Genomic DNA, 19032 nt, shown 5'->3' with positions numbered 1-19032 from the left:
AAAACTACTTTGTTATGCACATTACAGTAATCCACAGAGGATAAGGGTTTAATATTATTCCCCTGTGACTGCCTCAGTTTTACCCTTTCAGTCCTCAAGAGCTTTTTTGTGTCTCTCTTCACAAAGACACTATTTAATAACCCAACAGAATTATGGTAAGCCGCTATGTCATAAAATGGGGAATTGGCTTTAAATTAATTTAAAATACATAAAATTACCTACAAATGGATGAAAAATGTCAATGAATGAATAAATACATTAAAAAAAATTGGGGAGAGGGGAAACAGTTTAGAGAAAAACTGTAAAAAAAAAAAAAAAAAAAAAAATTATGTAAATAATGATAAAATAAAATAAGATTTAACTAAATCAATTGATTAAAATAAATACAATACAGAAAAAAAATATGTAAATAAATAGTGCATCAGTACAGTACTATAGTGAGTAGGAAACTACAAATTCTTTAAACTTTAAACTATGTTTTCATTTTGGGGTCCCTCACATCAGAATGATCATATTTTGGTGGTTTGTGGCATTTAAAAGTTTTTTAAAAAAAAACCTTGCTAGGCTAATAAACTAAGAGTAAAAATATCTATTTAAATTTACAGATCTGTGATTGATTTTAGAATATCACCAGTAGGTGGCAGCAGAGGCGCATTATAGTGTCCATATAACCAACAATGTAACCAAAGGTAAATACTCATTATGTAAACATTTCTTTATTATTAAGACAACATGTGTCATATTATTTTAATTAACCTTTTCATGCATGAATTACGGCAACATCAGTTAGGATTTTTCCTGTGTTTTTATTGCTCTTAGGGCATGAAAAACAAGGTTTTTTTAGGTTTTTTTTTTTTTTTTTTTTTTCAGAGATTTTAAGAGTGGAAAGTATACGTTTTTGTTTTTAACTGAAGAGATACTGCATTAAACAATATAGTAATAATAACACAGTAATACTGTGTATTTCAAAAATTAATAAAACTGTATAAAACCATGTGATAACTATAAAATATATGCAAAAATATAATACAGCTTAAATTATTACAAACGCAATTTATTTTGTTCACATTCAACCAGCAGAGGAAGAACTTCATACAAGTTGAATTTTGTGACATGAGGACGTGATTCCATCAAAGATCTCTACAACCATTGAAGGTACAACTCTGTGGAAAGCTATATCCAACTCAAACTATGTAGAAAACACTCCCTCCAGTCTACCAGAGTATGTCGATTTACCCGTATTAGCTGATAATTCTGATTGTTCAAAAGCTACTCATTTATACCGTAGCTCTCTGAGAAAACCTCAGACTGAAATCTATTGACGTTTTCAGACTGTGGAAAAACTAGCGATCAGGTGTTTTCAATCTCATCTGAAATGAGCAGAGCTGGGAGCAATGCATTACAAGTAACAAGCATTATGTAATCAGATTACTTTTAATTTAACATGTAAAGTAACACATTACACGTAACATACATAATGTAATCAGATTACTTTTTTGATGTAATAAAACATAAGTAATGTGCATTATGTAATCTGATTACTTTTTTGATGTAACGAGTAAAGCATTACAGGTAACGTGCATTACGTACTCAGATTACTTTTTTGATGTAACGAGTAAAGCATTACAAGTAACGTGCATTACGTACTCAGATTATGTTTTGATGTAACGAGTAAACCATTACAAGTAACGTGCATTACGTACTCGGATTACGTTTTGATGTAACGAGAAGAGCATTACAAGTAACGTGCATTACGTACTCAGATTACTTTTTTAATGTAACGAGAAAAGCATTACAAGTAACATGCATTACATACTCAGATTACATTTTGATGTAACGAGTAAAGCATTACAAGTAACGTGCATTACGTACTCAGATTACTTTTTGATGTAACGAGTAAAGCATTACAAGTAACGTGCATTACGTACTCAGATTACTTTTTGATGTAACGAGTAAAGCATTACAAATAACGTGCATTACGTAATCAGATTACTTTTTGATGTAACGAGAAAAGCATTACAAGTAACGTGCATTACGTACTCAGATTACTTTTTGATGTAACGAGTAAAGCATTACAAGTAACGTGCATTACGTACTCAGATTACTTTTTAAATGTAACGAGTAAAGCATTACAAGTAACGTGCATTACGTACTCGGATTATGTTTTGATGTAACGAGTAAAGCACTACAAGTAACGTGCATTACGTAATCAGATTACTTTTTTGATGTAACGAGTAAAGCATTACAAGTAACGTGCATTACCATTACAAGTAACGTGCATTACGTAATCAATTACTTTTTGATGTAACGAGTAAAGCATTACAAGTAACGTGCATTATGTAATCAGATTACATTTTGATGTAACGAGTAAAGCATTACAAGTAACGTGCATTACGTAATCAGATTACTTTTTGATGTAACGAGAAAAGCATTACAAGTAACGTGCATTACGTAATCAGATTACATTTTGATGTAACGAGTAAAGCATTACAAGTAACGTGCATTACGTAATCAGATTACTTTTTGATGTAACGAGTAAAGCATTACAAGTAACGTGCATTACGTACTCAGATTACTTTTTGATGTAACGAGTAAAGCATTACAAGTAACATTACATAATCACATTAATTGTTGATGTAACTGCAAATTACATTCTAATAACACAAATACATTTCTACATAAGTTTCTGCAGATTAAGTATTTGCAAGAACAACAATCAATACTTGGAAATTTTAACAATGATATGACTCCTTCCTTGATGTTCCAACCCCCTTTTTATACCTGCAGTTCCCTAAGATAGAAGGAATAGATGGATATTCTGGAGCAATTTAACAATTTTTTTCTGGCTGTTGGCCATCTTTGTTTGGAGAGAAAAAAAAATCCACATACAACGGCTTGTCACTTGATGGCAGTGTATAGGATGGGTTGGTTCCACTAGTGGTTGATGTGCAACTATGCTATCAAAACCCATGCCATGCATAGCCAAGAAAATGGCTTTTTGAATAGCCGTCCACTGTAGTGACCTCTATGCATGAATGGGTTAATATTATTTAGGCACTACAGAAATAATTCCATCATCATCATCCTCACTATGAGATCTGTTGCCCAGCAACGCGACCTTAAATCGGTGGACGTGGCTTTCTCTCCAAAAGCCTGCGCCGATTGGCCCAATCTATAGGTGTGTCGGTGGGTGTGCGCTGTCGCGAGCTCGACTGGTGTCAGAGCGGTTTGACAGCAGTGGTTGCGGTGAATTTTAAATAGGACGTTTGAGGAGTACTACAGCCTCCCTCGCACCACCGAGTTGAGATTTGGCAGTGTCACAGAGCCCGTGTGTTTTATTCCTGCCTGCATGGCGGCCTGGGATTGGGAGGTAGACGCGCAGCTCTTGTAAACAAAGCGCTTGTGTAACATTATGATCATGTTTTATCCGGTTTTATGGCCGTAATTACTGTAGTCGTACGCTTTTAACTGAACCAAAGTAAACATTCACATAAGAACACATGTCTGTGCTATTTTCACAGCGAGACTCTTATCACATAGTCTGTTTAAAACAATACGTATGCGTTTGCTACAGTTTATCAAGATTTTAACTCTTGTTGAAACCGAAGCGAAACTTTACAGCGTCTCAGTTGGTCTTTAATGCTTGCTCATTCAGACATCGGGTTGGTTGGTTGGTTGGTTGGTTAGTTAGCTGGTTGTTCGATATAGTGCTATTATTTTAAGTGTCTTACAGAATATTTTTCCACAGTGTAAACACACTAACGTTGCACGCATAATGTAATAATAATGTTAACTAACATAATCATTCATATTCATTTACCATTTATAATTTCATAAAAATAATAGTGTTTATACTTAAATTCAGTTGAATTAATGGAAGTTCATTTTATAATTAAACATTCTAATGTGATTATGAATGAACAGAGAATGAATCTCAAGCTTCCTTGTCCAAAATGTTATTCAAAAGTAGTTACCTTGGTAACTTTTTAACCCCTTTAAACTTTATTTAATCCTCTATTAACTTTAAAAGACTATAGATAATTAAATATATAATATTTTCCAATCAAATGTTGTTTAAAAAAAAAATATTGCTTTCATTTTTTAATTAAAATGTAAAATATTATTTGGAAGGTCAGTTCCACTGCATGCTGACTTGTTAATTTTAGATAAAAAGTTGAGATTGAGATACTATTATAAATTTTATTAATATATGCATTAATTTTTATTCAAAGTTTTTTTGCATTTTGATGCATTTTGTCAATTTTATTAGTTTTTTTAATGTCTATAGATTTTTTTTTTCTTTTTTTTTTAAATTTAGCTAATTTAGTACAAGTTAAACTACATGAAAAGTAAAAAAAACGTTTTTTATATTTTATTTTATTTCAGTTAATGTTTATTTTACTTTTTTCCCCATGGTTTTAGTTAACTGCAACCCCGCTGTGCAGTTGTAGGGACCACCTTTTCGACATTTTTTACCTAAACTAGGCTCACTTGCTCACTGTCACCATCACAAATAGTTAATTATAATTCTGGAATGTCCTTAATGAAATATTTTCAGTTTGTGTACACTGGCATCCCCTGAAGTAAGTGTAGCACAGCATTTGTAGCCCACACATCTGCGACTACAGGGCCACAAGGACTTGTCCATTCGGTTCTGTTATGTAACTTGCTAAAAGGGTCACACATATGTCTTAACGCCCTGTGTCATCTTCCCAGTGACTGACGTCATCGTGTGGGGGTTTGATCCTTATCAAGTTAGTTTATGAGTGATCTTCATAATCTGATATTTAAATTCAAATGTGTTTAATCTTAGAAGTCTGTAATATAGTGTATATACAAAAGCCCTGATACCCTTTTAGGCAAGTTGTAAATTAGTTCCCTTAAAATTAAGTCATTTTACAGCCTTTTATCTCTATGGCCATGTTTATCTCACTCCACTGGCTTCGCCAGCACTTTTGATTACCATATAAAATTTATATGATTAGATAATAATGCAAATTTGTTATTATATTTAATTTGTTGTATCACAGACACAAACTTTTGGCCATGACTATATTAGGATAGAGAAACATCTGGCCTTACATGGATGCACCTGCTTCTAAGCTCCATGTTTGCATTTCATAGTCCGTGTGAAGCCGTCTGCCTTGACTTAATGCTGAGCTGTCTCTCTGTAGGCAGAATGTACTAAACAGACAGGATGTTTCTTGGGTGTGTGGAACGAAGTCATTCCTCCCGCTATTGTTGAAATCCCAGCTGTCTTGTTTATAAATGCATCCATCCAGACATTAAGGCTCTCTTATCGGCGTCTGTTTGTTAGTGTTACGTTAGGCAAACTCCTGAACGGAGAGAAGCAGGCATGCAGGGTGTGTGCGTGTGTGTGATTCGGACTTTGGCCCTGGAAGGGGTGCATGTATTTATTGGCCGCTGGTAGAGCAGAACTGCGAATCGTGATCTGGTAAGCACTGATTTCATTCTGCTTTGCTCTGAGCTTAGGTGACGATTTAAACACGATTCGTCAGTGTGCTGTCTGCTTTACACCAAGGCCTCTAGCGTTGCTCACAGCCTTTGTGAAAAGTAAAGTTTTGTAGTTCTCATTTCTGAACATGGATCTGTTTTGGCATGATTTATACCTAAATTTGTGCTGCTTTGTTTGTAGCTATATTTGAGTCATTGACAAATAAGACTGATTTTTGTAGTTTAAAACATGTTGCATGTTCTTGTTATTCTAGTTTTGAAAAACTTAAGGATACATGTGAGTGAACACATCTTGATCATTATTTTCAAGTTTTTAAATATGTTTTTGAAGGTAAAGGTTTTATTATTAATAATAATTCATAAATATTAAGACTTTGTGGAGTCGTACCACATGACATTTTACAACCTCAACTAATTTTATATTGTAATATGGTTTAAGTTTCTTAAAATGGCAGATATATGACAAAATATATGACATTTAAGAGACTTATTGACCTTGACACACAATCCTGAGGGTCTTCAGGGCTCCTCTCCATGCTATCATTCTGTGATATTTTTTTTTTTTTTCTGCATGGCAATTGCATCACATGACTTTGATTTGGTGATCAAATTATACTTTTTTTTTTTTTTTTTTTTAATCTAAGAATAAATAATAAATTAATGAATAAACAAATAATAAATAAATAATATCAAATCAGGTTTTCTTTTTAAGAATTTAATTTAATTATTTTAATGAAATTTTTTCTTCATTACAATATCAGGACCGTTATTATACTTTACACCATGTAAAAAAATAATAATTTTAATTTAGAAATTAAAAGCATGCTCTTCATAGAAGAGATGTAGTCAAGTTAATGTTTGTGTCAGTTGCATTTTAATGTATTTTTGAGTATTCATGTCTTTGACCCTTTGACATCACTTTTGATCTCGTCTTAATTTCTTTTTGGTAAATACCCTTTATTTACCAACACTGAACAAATTGACCTGTCTTTATTTTTGCCAAATAGTCTTGACTCGCATCCAAATTGATCGGTTGCACGTGCAGTTGAGAAAAGCTAGGAAGACGTGCGTTTTATCATGCGCACAATCAATATTTCTTTCAAAAACAAACTCGCATATGGTCTGTGGTCACAGATCAATCTTTATACTTCAGATCTGTTGTCTCTATGGGTCACGTAGAGATTTTGCTTTGTCATTGCTTGTTGGCTGATGTAGTGGAAATTTCTACACAGACCTGTTTGCTTTACATGTGTTGTCTGTCTTATGCAGTCCAAGGCTGTTTCTGTGTAGGTGAAAATAATGATGGGGAACACGTGATCAAAACACTGTAAAACACTGCTTTTTTTTAATAGTTTTTGTTTTTTTTTGGAAAGGCTGAAGTACAATGACATTCACTGTCTTCTTGTGGATCTAAAATACCCCCAGGAACTGCTGTATTGTTGTTCCTACACGGTCAAGTCAGGCGGCCAGTAAAGATCAACCAGGAAGGAGGGGGTATATCAGCCTGTATTGATTTCCAAGTCCTGTCAGCTGTGACCCTCCACAACAGGCCTCCTCATCCTCAGCACGTAGGCTATATGTGCCTGTGTGTCCTTCTCCAGCCAGAATGAGAAACACACACCTTGCACTCAAAAAATCATTTATTTAAAAGTAGATTTGCTGGAAAAATCTCTAAAACATAATTAAAAGACATTTACTTGAGCAGCAAAATTACTATAAAGGATATTGGATACAATACTGATTCATTTTTTATGTTTTGGTACAACTGTCCCGTGATTTAGTCTTGTTAAACATTACTTGTTCCATTTGTTTAATAGGACTCATTGAGGATTCCTCTTGTGCATTCATACGTGTTGTCAATCGGCTCTTGTTCACATCAATGGATATAACGTGTTGTGAACGGGGAGGTGTTGCATTCTGTGCATCCGTTGAGATATTTGTGTGGAATATTTTGTAGTTTGGAAGCGTGATATGGGGTTTGGTTTTGCTGGTTAATAGCTCAGCTGGTCTCCATGGGCACATTTCCATTACAGCAGAAACTGGCATCTCTCCTACACTTCGCTTGGCACCCGTGTGTAGTCATGAGGTTCAAGTCATGTGTATGTGTGCCCATGTGAGTGTCTGGGTTTACACTGAATAAATATAGTAGCTTCAACTTACTGCTCTCAGTTTCACACCTTAATACACAATTATGTACACAAATGCAGTCTCACTCAAACGTGTGTTACGTGCTTAATCTTGTGTACCATGAAATTACTGCTGGATATATATATATATATATATATATATATATATATATAAATTGTCTTGTTTCCAGTGAAAATACAATTAAAAATACATTTAAATAAAATAAATCAAAATAAATTAGCTTGAAGTAAAATTGCATATAACATATATCTTATATGTATCTATACATTAAAAATATACATCAAAAATATTTTTATATTGTAAGCATGACAGGGTTTCTCCAAGTCTCAAAAAGTCTTAATTAACCCTTACACAAATGAAGGCCTTAAAAGAATCTTAAATCAGAGCAGAAAGTCTTAAATTCATGGCATTAAATGTTGCATGTACTACAAAAAAATATATATATATTTTCTTCTTTAGTATTTCTGCCTTATTTTCCAGTACAAATGTCTAAACATTCTTAAATCAAGATACATTCACTGGTTGTTTTTCTCCCTAGACCTTTAGAGAACATATTGACATGTTGTGTTCACTTCAATTTATTCCTTAAAGCTGCAGTCTGTAACTTTTATGGTTAAAAAATATTCAAAATCAATTTTTGAGCAAGTGCATAGCCAGTGTTCGAAACTATCTCCTTACCTTAGCCCGATTCACAACGGTAAGCTTGTAATATTATTTTGTAATTCGGGTGGTACTGGTGGGTTTCTGTGGGAAATTCAAGCATTCAGCTATTTGTCTGTGCATCTGTTTACATAAAGGTGTCCCAGCTAATAGGCTAAATCACATGTGAGGATGGCAGATCATTTATAGCCTTTTCTCACAGCAGCTGTAATAATTAAACTTATCATTTTGATGGTGGATTGTAATCCAGAGAGGTCCAAATGACAATCGTAAGTGACAACTGGAGATTCACCCATAGTCAAAAGCAAAAGACTTCGGACTGCGGAGTGGCTACAGAAATTGAAATCTACAGGTAACGCTAATACACACTAAATACACGTAGTCACGCAATGCTGATGTTGTTAACATTAACAATTTGAGAACAAAGTATATCCGAGCCAAAGAATATACACTAACAAGAATCGACAGTCAATAGAACGTTCCATTGCAACACCGGCGCCCAGCAGCGGCCCTGCGTTTCCGCCATTTTGGGGTGAAAGCGAGTCGTCAGTCCAGTAGTTTCTATGGCAATATTAGCTGCTTTGTTAAAAAAAAAAAAACGCACTTTAAAGCTGAAATCCAACCTGAATGATAACAACACAGAATAAAATACAATCACTAGTGATCATCAAATCCTTTTTACAGTTTATTTTACAGACGTTGTGTTTAAATCTTCCACTTTTTTCACAAAACCTTTGCTCTCTAGAAACCCAGTCGGTTTGGGTTAAAATTCTTATAAACACTGAATTAAAGGTGTTACAGAGGATGATTTGTTTTATACATTTTTGCAATATTACTTGAAACTGTCTTTACTAACTGATAAAAGACTATTTATTAGGTGCACTGAAAGGAATAATATTATTATACATCATCTGTGCACGAGGTAGGGCCTTAAAAACATCAGCCAATCGTTTACGCGTTCATCGCGTAAACGATTGGCCCTCTGGCTTGTCAATCACTGCCATGACGTTCCTTGTGAGAGACGAGCGCGGCTGCGCTCTCCAGTAACTTTCCACACTCCACAGGCGCCGCATGCAATGTTTTTGTCAGGAGACAGGAGTAACAACTGCAGATTATGAGTTATCTGCGGTGAGTCCGACATAATGAATCCACTAACACGACACAGCGAATGCCGGTGGTAAACACTCGTGTTCCAAACCTCGTGCACGAGTTTTGGGAGCCGTTCCCTCGAAATGAGCTGTGAAGGAGGGGGGTTGTTCTTACGTATGCGCTCATTTCAAGAACTCACTAACAGTCTTTGGATTCTCAGTCGACGAAAAGATCCTCTGTAGCACCTTTAATACCAACATATGAAATTAAATTAAGGACATGCATCAGAAAAATTGGGAATGTTGGACAATAAATATATGAATATAACAGCTTGATTTTGCAGTGTTGTCTAATGTCCGTTAAAGCAAAAGTGTCCAAAAGTGGGAATTATGCGATACCGGACACAGCAATGCATCATGTATTATAAGATCATTATGTTTGTAGCGTGATCCATTAAAACATACAATATAGCCTATTTCAATTCAGACCTAGATATTATTACTATTTCTCCACTAGGTCTGAAATGTTCATTGCAAACATGATGATCTTAAATTTATTATTTAATAATTTACTATTAATAAATGTGTAAAGTTGCATAAAATGGAAATATTCAATAAAGTAGGCTAACTACGTTACCTCAGATGGTTGAATGGTTGGATTCCACAACTGGTAAAATAAAACATATATAAGACAATATAACATTTACTGTAGGAGACATACAATTTACTGGTGACTTAATTTAAAAAACTGTTCTATTGCGCTTCTGATTTGGCAGTGAAAGTCGCAGATTTTGGCTGCGTAAGATGTGAAGGATTCAATGGTCCAGCTAGTATTTTCACCTCATAATGGCGGCCGCGCTACTGGAGCGCCACCTAGTGGCTGTTAGCAAAAAAGTATCAAAGTGTCGCCTCTTGGGTTCTGTACTCTTTGTCCGAGCTAAGCGATCGTTAGATTTAATCTCCATTGGCAGCTCGATTTATTGTAATGCTTTTCCCCCTCTGTTGGTCAGAAAAAATGTGGCAGACATTACTTACTTGTTCAGATGACATTTTCCGGTGAAAATTCTTATTTTGGTCATGCTTCCAAGATGCAGAATCTGTGATTCCGAAGTACAGTATCCACAACGGTTCGGTGACTGACAGCAAACAGACCTGCCAACACTGTACGCATTTTGCGTAGCGGGTACGCATTTAGACCTCAAAGTACGCTGGTACGATTGTGACTCCTCTGTGCACGCGTAGTACTCAAATCCAGCAAAAGAAAGAGTTCGACCAATCTGAGCGCTGGGCTCATTTCCCAAATAGCAAGAGGGGATGATTGACAAATGCGTACGGCCTATCAATAAAAAGAGACAGCAACACAAAATCCCGCTCGATCTCCCTCCACTCCCGCCGTTAGTGACTGAAATCTCAAGCGAGGACAGTACACAGTACTTCTGACTCCTTAAGGTAAACGGGTATAAAATGCTCAAGTAATGTTGAACAACAAATCTAAATAAAATGGAAATCGCTATATGGCTTAGTGATTATGAAAATGTTGTGATGTGTGACTGACTGACAAGCGCGAGTCTGGAGAAACAGGCGTTTATTTATTTATTATCAGTGTTGAGAAACGTATAGCATACATGTGTTGCGTTATTGTGTTAATACTAACTAAAGTACCTAATTATGTTTCATAGCCTACTTATTTTGTATGAAAACTAGCACGTTAGTTACTTATACATTTAAAAGTGCTGTTGTCTCAGTGCTGCGCGAGCTCTGTCTCATAAACACAAACGCGCGCGCACACAGAGGGAAAATCATTTGTAAAATGAAAACTGCCGTGCTTGGTTTAAAATTTGTTCTTGCTTGTGTTATTTTTTTGTCAGAAAACATTTCTAATTATCCACCCGTGTTTTTAAGATTCAGTAAATGACGGACGCTTTAGTTAACACAAACCCTCATTATATGACTAACTTCTTGATATTCTTGAATACTCGATTCGTTTTGCTCTTATTGGTCCTTTTTATTCATTGTCAACTGTTTTCTATAAATATGTTTGTATTGGCTAATCTTTACTCAGCGAATGTTTGTCTTGTTTATAATTCAAGGACAGCACGTTACAAATAGAAACCCTTTTTTTCTGTGGGAAAGTTTAGTATCATATTTGGATTTTGGAATAATAAATTAAGTATTTTAAATGAATCACATGTAAACTCAATGTTTACTGTTTTCTAAGGGTTTCTTAATTTTAGAATAGTTTTCATTACAAAACCTGTATAAAAGACTCGACTGTCAGGTTAGTTGTATGTAAATAAGCTTACTTGAAATTGCAAACAAAAAAGTTTTAGTCCATATTACATATATGAATGTGATTCACTTGTGGTTGTCAATTTGTATTAGAACACATTATGCAATGCAATATTAATCATGGATTTTAAAAAAAAATGTTTTTGAGCTGGTGTTGTGAAATTTTTAATTGTCAAATTAAAAAAAGCTTTAACAGTCTGTAACACAGTTCGTATATAATACGGGAAGAAGGAGGCGGGAACCGGCGAACATTCAACAAAACTTTAATACCAAAATAAACAAAGAAGAAAACGAAAGTAATGCCGGCAGACCCTCGCGGACGTCTGCCGGCCACACAAACATAATAAAACATAAAATAATATCCAGGCCTGGTCCTCTCTCGTCCTTTACTGTCGTCGCTCCTCCTTTTATGCTCCAGGAGCCGTGCCGACGCCCAGCCCACGTAAAGATGATAATTCTGCAAATAATTGCAATTGCAGGTTTCAAACAGAGATGGCGACAAAGAGGCAAAACTTATGGACTGCAGCTTTAAAGGGGTGGTTCAGTGTTTTTTTTCTAGGCTTGATTGTGTTTTTGGGGCACAGTTTAACATGTCTTAATGCTTCGTTTTTTGAAAACGCTGTATTTTTCATATATTTTACCTTTCTACCTTTCTATATTTTCTACACCTCTGTTTCCACTGTCATTTGAACAGCTCGTTTGACTTCCTGCTTCTATGAAGCCACTCCCTACAAAATAAGCAATGTGCTCAGATTGGTTGGCAGGTTGGTAGCTGGCCCAGTGTATTGTGATTCGCTGAAGCGTCCGGAAACGCCACACCCCTTACCATTCGTAGTTACGTGCTTCAGTGGAAATGTAAATAATGGCGACTATATTGCTGTATCAAATTGAGCCGAATCAGACCGAGATGAAGAGGGTCAGTCAAAGGACGTTTATGAATGGTATTTCATTTTGTATTTGGGTCAAAGTGTGTAGATATGCTGTCACTGCTGTTTGTTAGCTTTCAATATACAGTTTTATCCTGATTAAAGCTTTACTGTAGCCAAATACATGACTGAGTAGTAGCATTTTTGTAAAGGTAGAGTTTAATTTATAGCATGAACAACTGTTTGACTGTGAAAATAGAAGTTTGTTGGCGTTTGTAGAATTTAGCAAACTGGCTAGAGAAGCAAAACCGTGTTGGTCTTTGTTTACGTCCTTGATGCAACCAAAAAATAGCAACAGAACTAATGTTATACGTTTAAAAGACATGTACAAACAATAAAACGTACTTACAGTTTGAAGCCAATAAACAGCAGCTTCTGCTTTTAAAGTGGGAACTGCTCTATCTTTCAGTAAAAGCCTTTGTGCAAATCCAGCATTGAACTCGTGTAGATTATGGAAGCTGTCTTCAGCACCACATCCAGTGTGAAAATATCACAGATTATAATGGGTTCTATTATCTTTTGACGCGTCGCGCTCGCGTCCGGTGTACACAACTCTTCCGCTTCCATTATGCTGTGCCAGATGGCCTCGCCCACTTTGTTGCGTGTTCACGGGGGGTGTTTTGCAGGGTTTATGATGTCACCAACCCGGGAAGAAGCTCGTTGTAGTCCAAACCAGTCGTTTTTGTAGGCACTAAACTACCTTTTACGTTTGCATTGAACTTTCAGCGCTGTAACTTTGCAGATATTGTTTATGCTCAAGCAGCAACATTACACACTAACTAAAGTTAAAAAAGTGAAATCGCAATGAACCACCCCTTTAAATTTTTTTTCCTTGGTCATAAAAAGGTAATAAATTTACCTTCATCAAACCTGCAGAAACCCTGTATGAGGTTTCTGCTTAAAACAAAAACATTGCCAATGTGGTATTAATCTTAATTCAAGATATTTAAAGAAAAATATTTAAACATACTTAAATTAATATACATTTACTTGGCCAGCAAAATTACATAAGATATATATTTTTAAGAGTATCTTATATATATATTATTATTATTATTATTTTATTTATTTATTTATTTTTGCAGCGTATTAACTAATATGCAGTCATTATAGCAGTCCATATGTACCTCCAATAAGAATGCTTGTTGCTGCACTTGTCTTTGCGTTTTGTGTGAGTCAGTTATGATTGTCGTACAGCGGCTGAGAGAGCGCTGTGTGCGTTGACTGAAGAATCATGCTCAGCTCAGGTTTCAGATAGCCTCAACAGCTAGAGACAAACAGCTGGGTAAGATTTTTGCTGTTCTGCTTCGGGCAAATCTACAGAGCAGATAGATCAGGTATAACTTTAGAAAGATGGACGGCTTCCCCTCGCAGACAGAGCTGGAAACCTGGCTTGTCTGCCAAGCCCTGATTTATGACAGCGGTAGAAACAGCTTGTCTACCATCAGTAGTCGATCTCAGCACAGAATTTTGTCAACTCTTTAGCACCGGCAGTTTATTTTAGACTGGCTGTGATGGTCGCTTGAAGGTAAAGCGTATTGTTACTTTTTACAAAAAAGAAAGCGGTCCATTGCAAAAGTGCACGAATGCCTAATCTGGCATTGGTTAGCCTTCTCAATGTCACTGCTGTAAGAAATTAAAATGTTGAGTGGAATGCCATTTGAACCGTTGTCCGCAAGACCCCTCGAGCGGCCATAAGAATTCCCTCGAGAGCGTCTGAATCCATTTGAGTAGTTAATTCTTTTGAATAGGATTGTTATCTCCAGCACGGCAATGCACTTGGAACGTCTGGCCACAGTGTTTGTGATATTATCAAGCAAATGAAGTGCATCAAAATAACTACCCTGCAACCTCTTGAAGCAACCACATAACAACGCCCCAGAACTCTCACAATTTCTTTGGAAAATCTAAACCATTTTCATCTCAAACTGACACTTTTTTTTGTGTAGAAGGTCTGCTTTTGACCTAGACCCAATCTCGAGATCACCTCAATCGACGGAGCACTTGGTCTTTGGTCGGTCTCTTTGATAAGTTCACATAGCAGGACGAATGAGATCACATTCCTGTGATGAAACAGGCCAAAGCCTTTGAAACGCTCCCCTCGTGTCTGAATAAAACGCTGCAATAACTGAGCCTGGGGTTTCCGTGGCAACCCCCCTTAAACACGTTACTTCTGCCACTTGTTTAGTGTTGCTCTGAATGAAACTTCTTTCTAGTCAGTGTTTCACAGAGCCCAGGTTGCAGCTTGCATACCAAGTAGATATTGAGTCTGCATTATGATCACAACCTAACAGTGGTTTAAAATAATAATAATAATAATAATAAATAACTGCTTTTGTTTCTTCTTATTAATAAGTCAACTTTTAATTCTGCATTGATGTCAGGGAGTTACTGTAAATATATATTTTTTTGTGTTTTATGTATACAAATGAATTTTTTATGACAATACATTCAGGGTAGCACCATATTTGATTTCTGACATTAATGAAAATGAGACTGTGAGGGATAGAATGTGATGTTCAATGGATTGCAATGTTGTTTAACAACATACCAATTGTTCGAAACATTAAACAATTTCATTCAGTAGACAAAAAACTCCATAAAACAAATGGAAATTACATGATCTAGGACATTAACATGACAGCCTCGTTTTCATCTGCATTAAATTCAATAGCGGCTGAAATCATTGGCTGTTGTTTTTATCTGAATGTGGCCATTAATCCCAGTGTAATCTGGGTATTGTGTCTTGCAGTTAAAAGATATGAAACAATATTTTCTTCACTCAATCTTCACTTTTCTTGCCGTTGTTTTTTTTCTTTGTAGACTGATGAATGATTCAAAGCTTGCCGTGGTCCAGCGCCATGGTAGACATGCCGAGCCTGTACAGTCCCTTGTCCCCGCTGGGCTATCCAATTTTGGACAGCCCTCTGTGTGGAGAACTCATTGGTGACATGGAGGTTCTTGAAGATATCTCTCAGTCTCTCAGCGATGATAATTTTAACTCCCTTCACGTACTGGACTACCAGAGCTGCAACACAGTAGTAGATGGCTCCACTCTCTTAGGTAGAGCACATGCATTTCTAACTCATATGGACACATGCATTTCTAACTCTAGGCGCTATAAAAAATATTATATTAACCCAAATCTGTCAAGTTAAAGAATTAAGCCTTTGCATTCATTTTATGGTATACTGTTTAAACAACCAGTCACAAGTTTGGAGACACTTGACAATTTTATCTTAAAATAAGTTTGATCAAAAAGCTTATCCTTTTATTATATTATATTATATTATATTATATTATATTATATTATATTATATTATTAAAAATGGTACATTTGTAGACAAGTACAAATTGTGACTATAAATTTATTAATGAATCAAAAAAAGGAAAAGAATAAATATATTTGGGGTGTAACGGTACATAGAAGTCATGGTTCGGTATGTACTTTGGTTTTGTGGTCATGGTTTGGTACGATTTTGATAAAATGGGAAAAGTGGTCGCACTTCAGTTTAGGGTCCAATTCTCACTATTAACTTCTGTCTCAAAAAAAACCCAATTACTGCTTATTAATGTTGTTAAGTTTAGGTATTGGGTAGTATTAAGGGATGTAGAATATGGTCATGCATAAGTCATTAATATCTGCTTTATAAGTACGAATAAACAGCTAGTATCCTAGTAATATGCATGCTAATAAGCAACTAGTTAATAGTGAGAATTGGACCCTAAAATAAAGTGTTAGCGGAAAAAGCAACACATCCACAATGCTTTCTTTTATTTTGAACAGACAGTAGTGCAAATTACAGTTTTTCCACTTAGCGGCATTTTCAAGCGGTCATTCGCACATGCGCTGTTCTTACTCTGCTCTTTTTCCTGTTGTAGCAGTTAGCAAACAGTGTTGCATTACCACGCGCATCCCCTTCTGGATTGGAGTGTGGATCGCCTGTGACTGTATTCGTTGTCTAACTGCACGAACCGAACCGTGACGTCCGTATCGCAGGGTTCGGGACGAATACATGTACAGTTACACCCCAAATAAATATATATATATATATATATATATATACTGTATATATCTCCACACTTTTATTTGCTTTAAATTAAGACATCATCTTAAATGTATCTGGGTCAGTATAAATCTATCTGATATTGACTGCGTACATGTATGTTTGTCTTGTAGATGTCTTAACCCCAGCATCTAGTCCGTCCTCAGAAGCGTTCGTAGCCAGCACCGGTCAGGACGAGAACTCCTCTGGTTCCCTTGCCCTCGAGTGCCGCGTCTGCGCCGACCGGGCCTCGGGTTTCCACTACGGAGTGCATGCCTGCGAAGGGTGCAAGGTAAGCGTGCATGCAGAGCGTACAGTGGAAAATTTTCACACAAGTGCCAAGAGTCAATACCAAAACACCCTCAACTTTTTCCTGCTTGTGATTAGTGCAGACAATGTGTTACACTTTCATAACCACAAATCTGTCCGGGGCAGAAAACACTTGAGCGCCGACACCAGGGTCAACAGAAAGCATGTGAGTTTCTGGAGTATTTTCATAGCTGCTTTGGCAAAAAGACTGAGAGTTCCCCCGAGGCTTGTTCCCCCCTCGTACATGTGAGGTGAAGCGTGCACAAGAGCTGTTGCTTCATGCGGTGCATGTCAAAATCATCAGAAGGACTTAGTGCGTACCTGCGCACGGCACACCCCAGCTGACTCCAGCCTGGGTCACAGCCGTTCTCTATCCTTTAAAGTTAACTACTACCAGCCCAGTTATTGCCATGTGCCATGTGTTTTTCTCCAGCAAGGGCAGACTTTGACCGTTGGCACCCCTCAGGGTGCAATTAAACTGGAACAATTACAACTGGAGGTTTATTGCTGATGCGGTTTACCACTCTTTCACGTTAATCACTATTTGTTTTTTGTTTTAAAAAAATCATGGTAGATGTAGTTAAGCTACCTTTAAAATTAAATGCTAATTATTTTGTATGAAACTACTCATACAAAATCAGGATCGCCATGGACTCAAAGAGTTCATTATTCAGTTCAGTTTACTGGTTTCAAGCTTAATGCGCCTCTGGTTTAACTCATTTTCATGTTAGTTAATTATATAGTTTGAGATTTACGCAGTGTCCCAACTAGGAACAATGTGATTAAGTAACAAGCGCTAAAAGCTATTCTTCCATGTAAATCTGCGACAAGGACGAGACATTTTTTTCCGTTGAGTAGTTTGTTTTTCCACGGCGTTGAACTCTGTAGCCCCACCCACTTTGAAATTTCATTGGTCTAAAATAACTGTATATTAAATTATCAATATATTTTGAGAACTTTGAGGTGCGTAACACTTGGATTAAGCACCATAACGGCTGTCCCTCGACGGGGGATGCTTTCATAAGTATGCAATTTAAAATCCGCCGTCTTTGCTCATGGGTCTACGGTTCTGCAGCAAGGTTGTTTTGAGCGACATGTTCCAGAGGGGCTAAAGGTGTCATGCAAAACCTTGACCCCTGGATCATGCCGTCGTATAGAAAGCATTTAGTCCTAAAACTGAGAACGGAGTTTTTCCGGTTCCATCGTCCTGAAGTCAGTGTTTTGTTTTATTTTTTTTTTTATTAGTATTTTTTTATTTATTTTTATTAAATGCCTGAAATAAGGTGGTTAACACAAGCTCAAGATATTTTCACATTGTAACCTACGGCATGAAATACAAATATGAATACAATATGAAAAGGTGGTTGCTAACAAAACTTTTCTAACTTTCCAACTTGTAGATTTTAAATAAAGATTTGTCAGAGGCTTAGTGGTGTCGACGATGAAGTCTTGCAACCGTTGTGTAGTTTGTATATAGACTAACTTTAGCTTTTTACATTTGGCAGTTGAATTTAGGCATCAGAATTCATTCAAGTTTTTCTGAAGATTATCTTGGGCCCTGTTTCCACCTGGTATTAAGATGTGGGAGGGAGTATTAAGATGAGGGAGACACATACCCGTCTCTTTTGTCCACTTTCAACCACTTCTGTCCTGATTTTTTTCAAGGGGAGGGTCTATGGGTGTGTAAATGTATGAGTTTTTTCAGATATTTTGATCTAATGGACAAAATAAGCTCATGCAATTTACATATGAACGTGCCCAGAGACGACAGAAAAACATACGGAGAGCATCAGCTTTCATTTCTGCTATAATAGCCGCAAGACCACGCCGAAACTCTGTGAAATGGTGAACATTGTGAAATGGAGAACATTGTGCTTGGTACATTTTCTCGTCTTCAAACCAAACTTGGGTCTTCAGCAGACAAAGTTTAAATCCCAGCTGGCTAGTGCGCTTCCCATAATTTTTATGCATTAGGTCAGTAGGCAGAGAGTAGGTGGTCTTTAGTGGCTGTTCAACCACATTCGACCACATGAGCATTTCCACTACGAAAGCAATCCTGTGAAATGCGTTTTCGACTACCTCCGGAAGTTG

At 36.4% G+C, this 19032-nt stretch overlaps 1 protein-coding gene across 5 annotated transcripts in view; it reads left to right on the top strand.

Annotated features, from left to right (window-relative positions):
- Nucleotides 1-19032, top strand: part of pparaa (peroxisome proliferator-activated receptor alpha a) — a 58675-nt gene that overhangs the window by 31394 nt on the left and 8249 nt on the right. Inside the window, exons 1-3 of one of the 5 annotated variants that reach the window (XM_048154865.1) lie at nt 1062-1155; nt 15410-15649; nt 16767-16924. In XM_048154865.1, coding sequence (XP_048010822.1) covers nt 15418-15649; nt 16767-16924 — 390 coding nt within the window. In that variant the 5' untranslated portion in view covers nt 1062-1155; nt 15410-15417. Of the gene's footprint in view, nt 1-1061; nt 1156-3215; nt 3371-5047; nt 5456-10446; nt 10821-15409; nt 15650-16766; nt 16925-19032 lie in introns of those variants that run through there. The other 4 variants (XM_048154867.1, XM_048154869.1, XM_048154868.1 and 1 more) reach the window with 4 other exon arrangements.

This window comes from Megalobrama amblycephala, linkage group LG14 (genome assembly GCF_018812025.1).
Source record: "Megalobrama amblycephala isolate DHTTF-2021 linkage group LG14, ASM1881202v1, whole genome shotgun sequence".
Classification (NCBI taxonomy): Eukaryota; Metazoa; Chordata; class Actinopteri; order Cypriniformes; family Xenocyprididae; genus Megalobrama; species Megalobrama amblycephala.
This window is presented reverse-complemented; position numbering and strand designations above follow the sequence as displayed.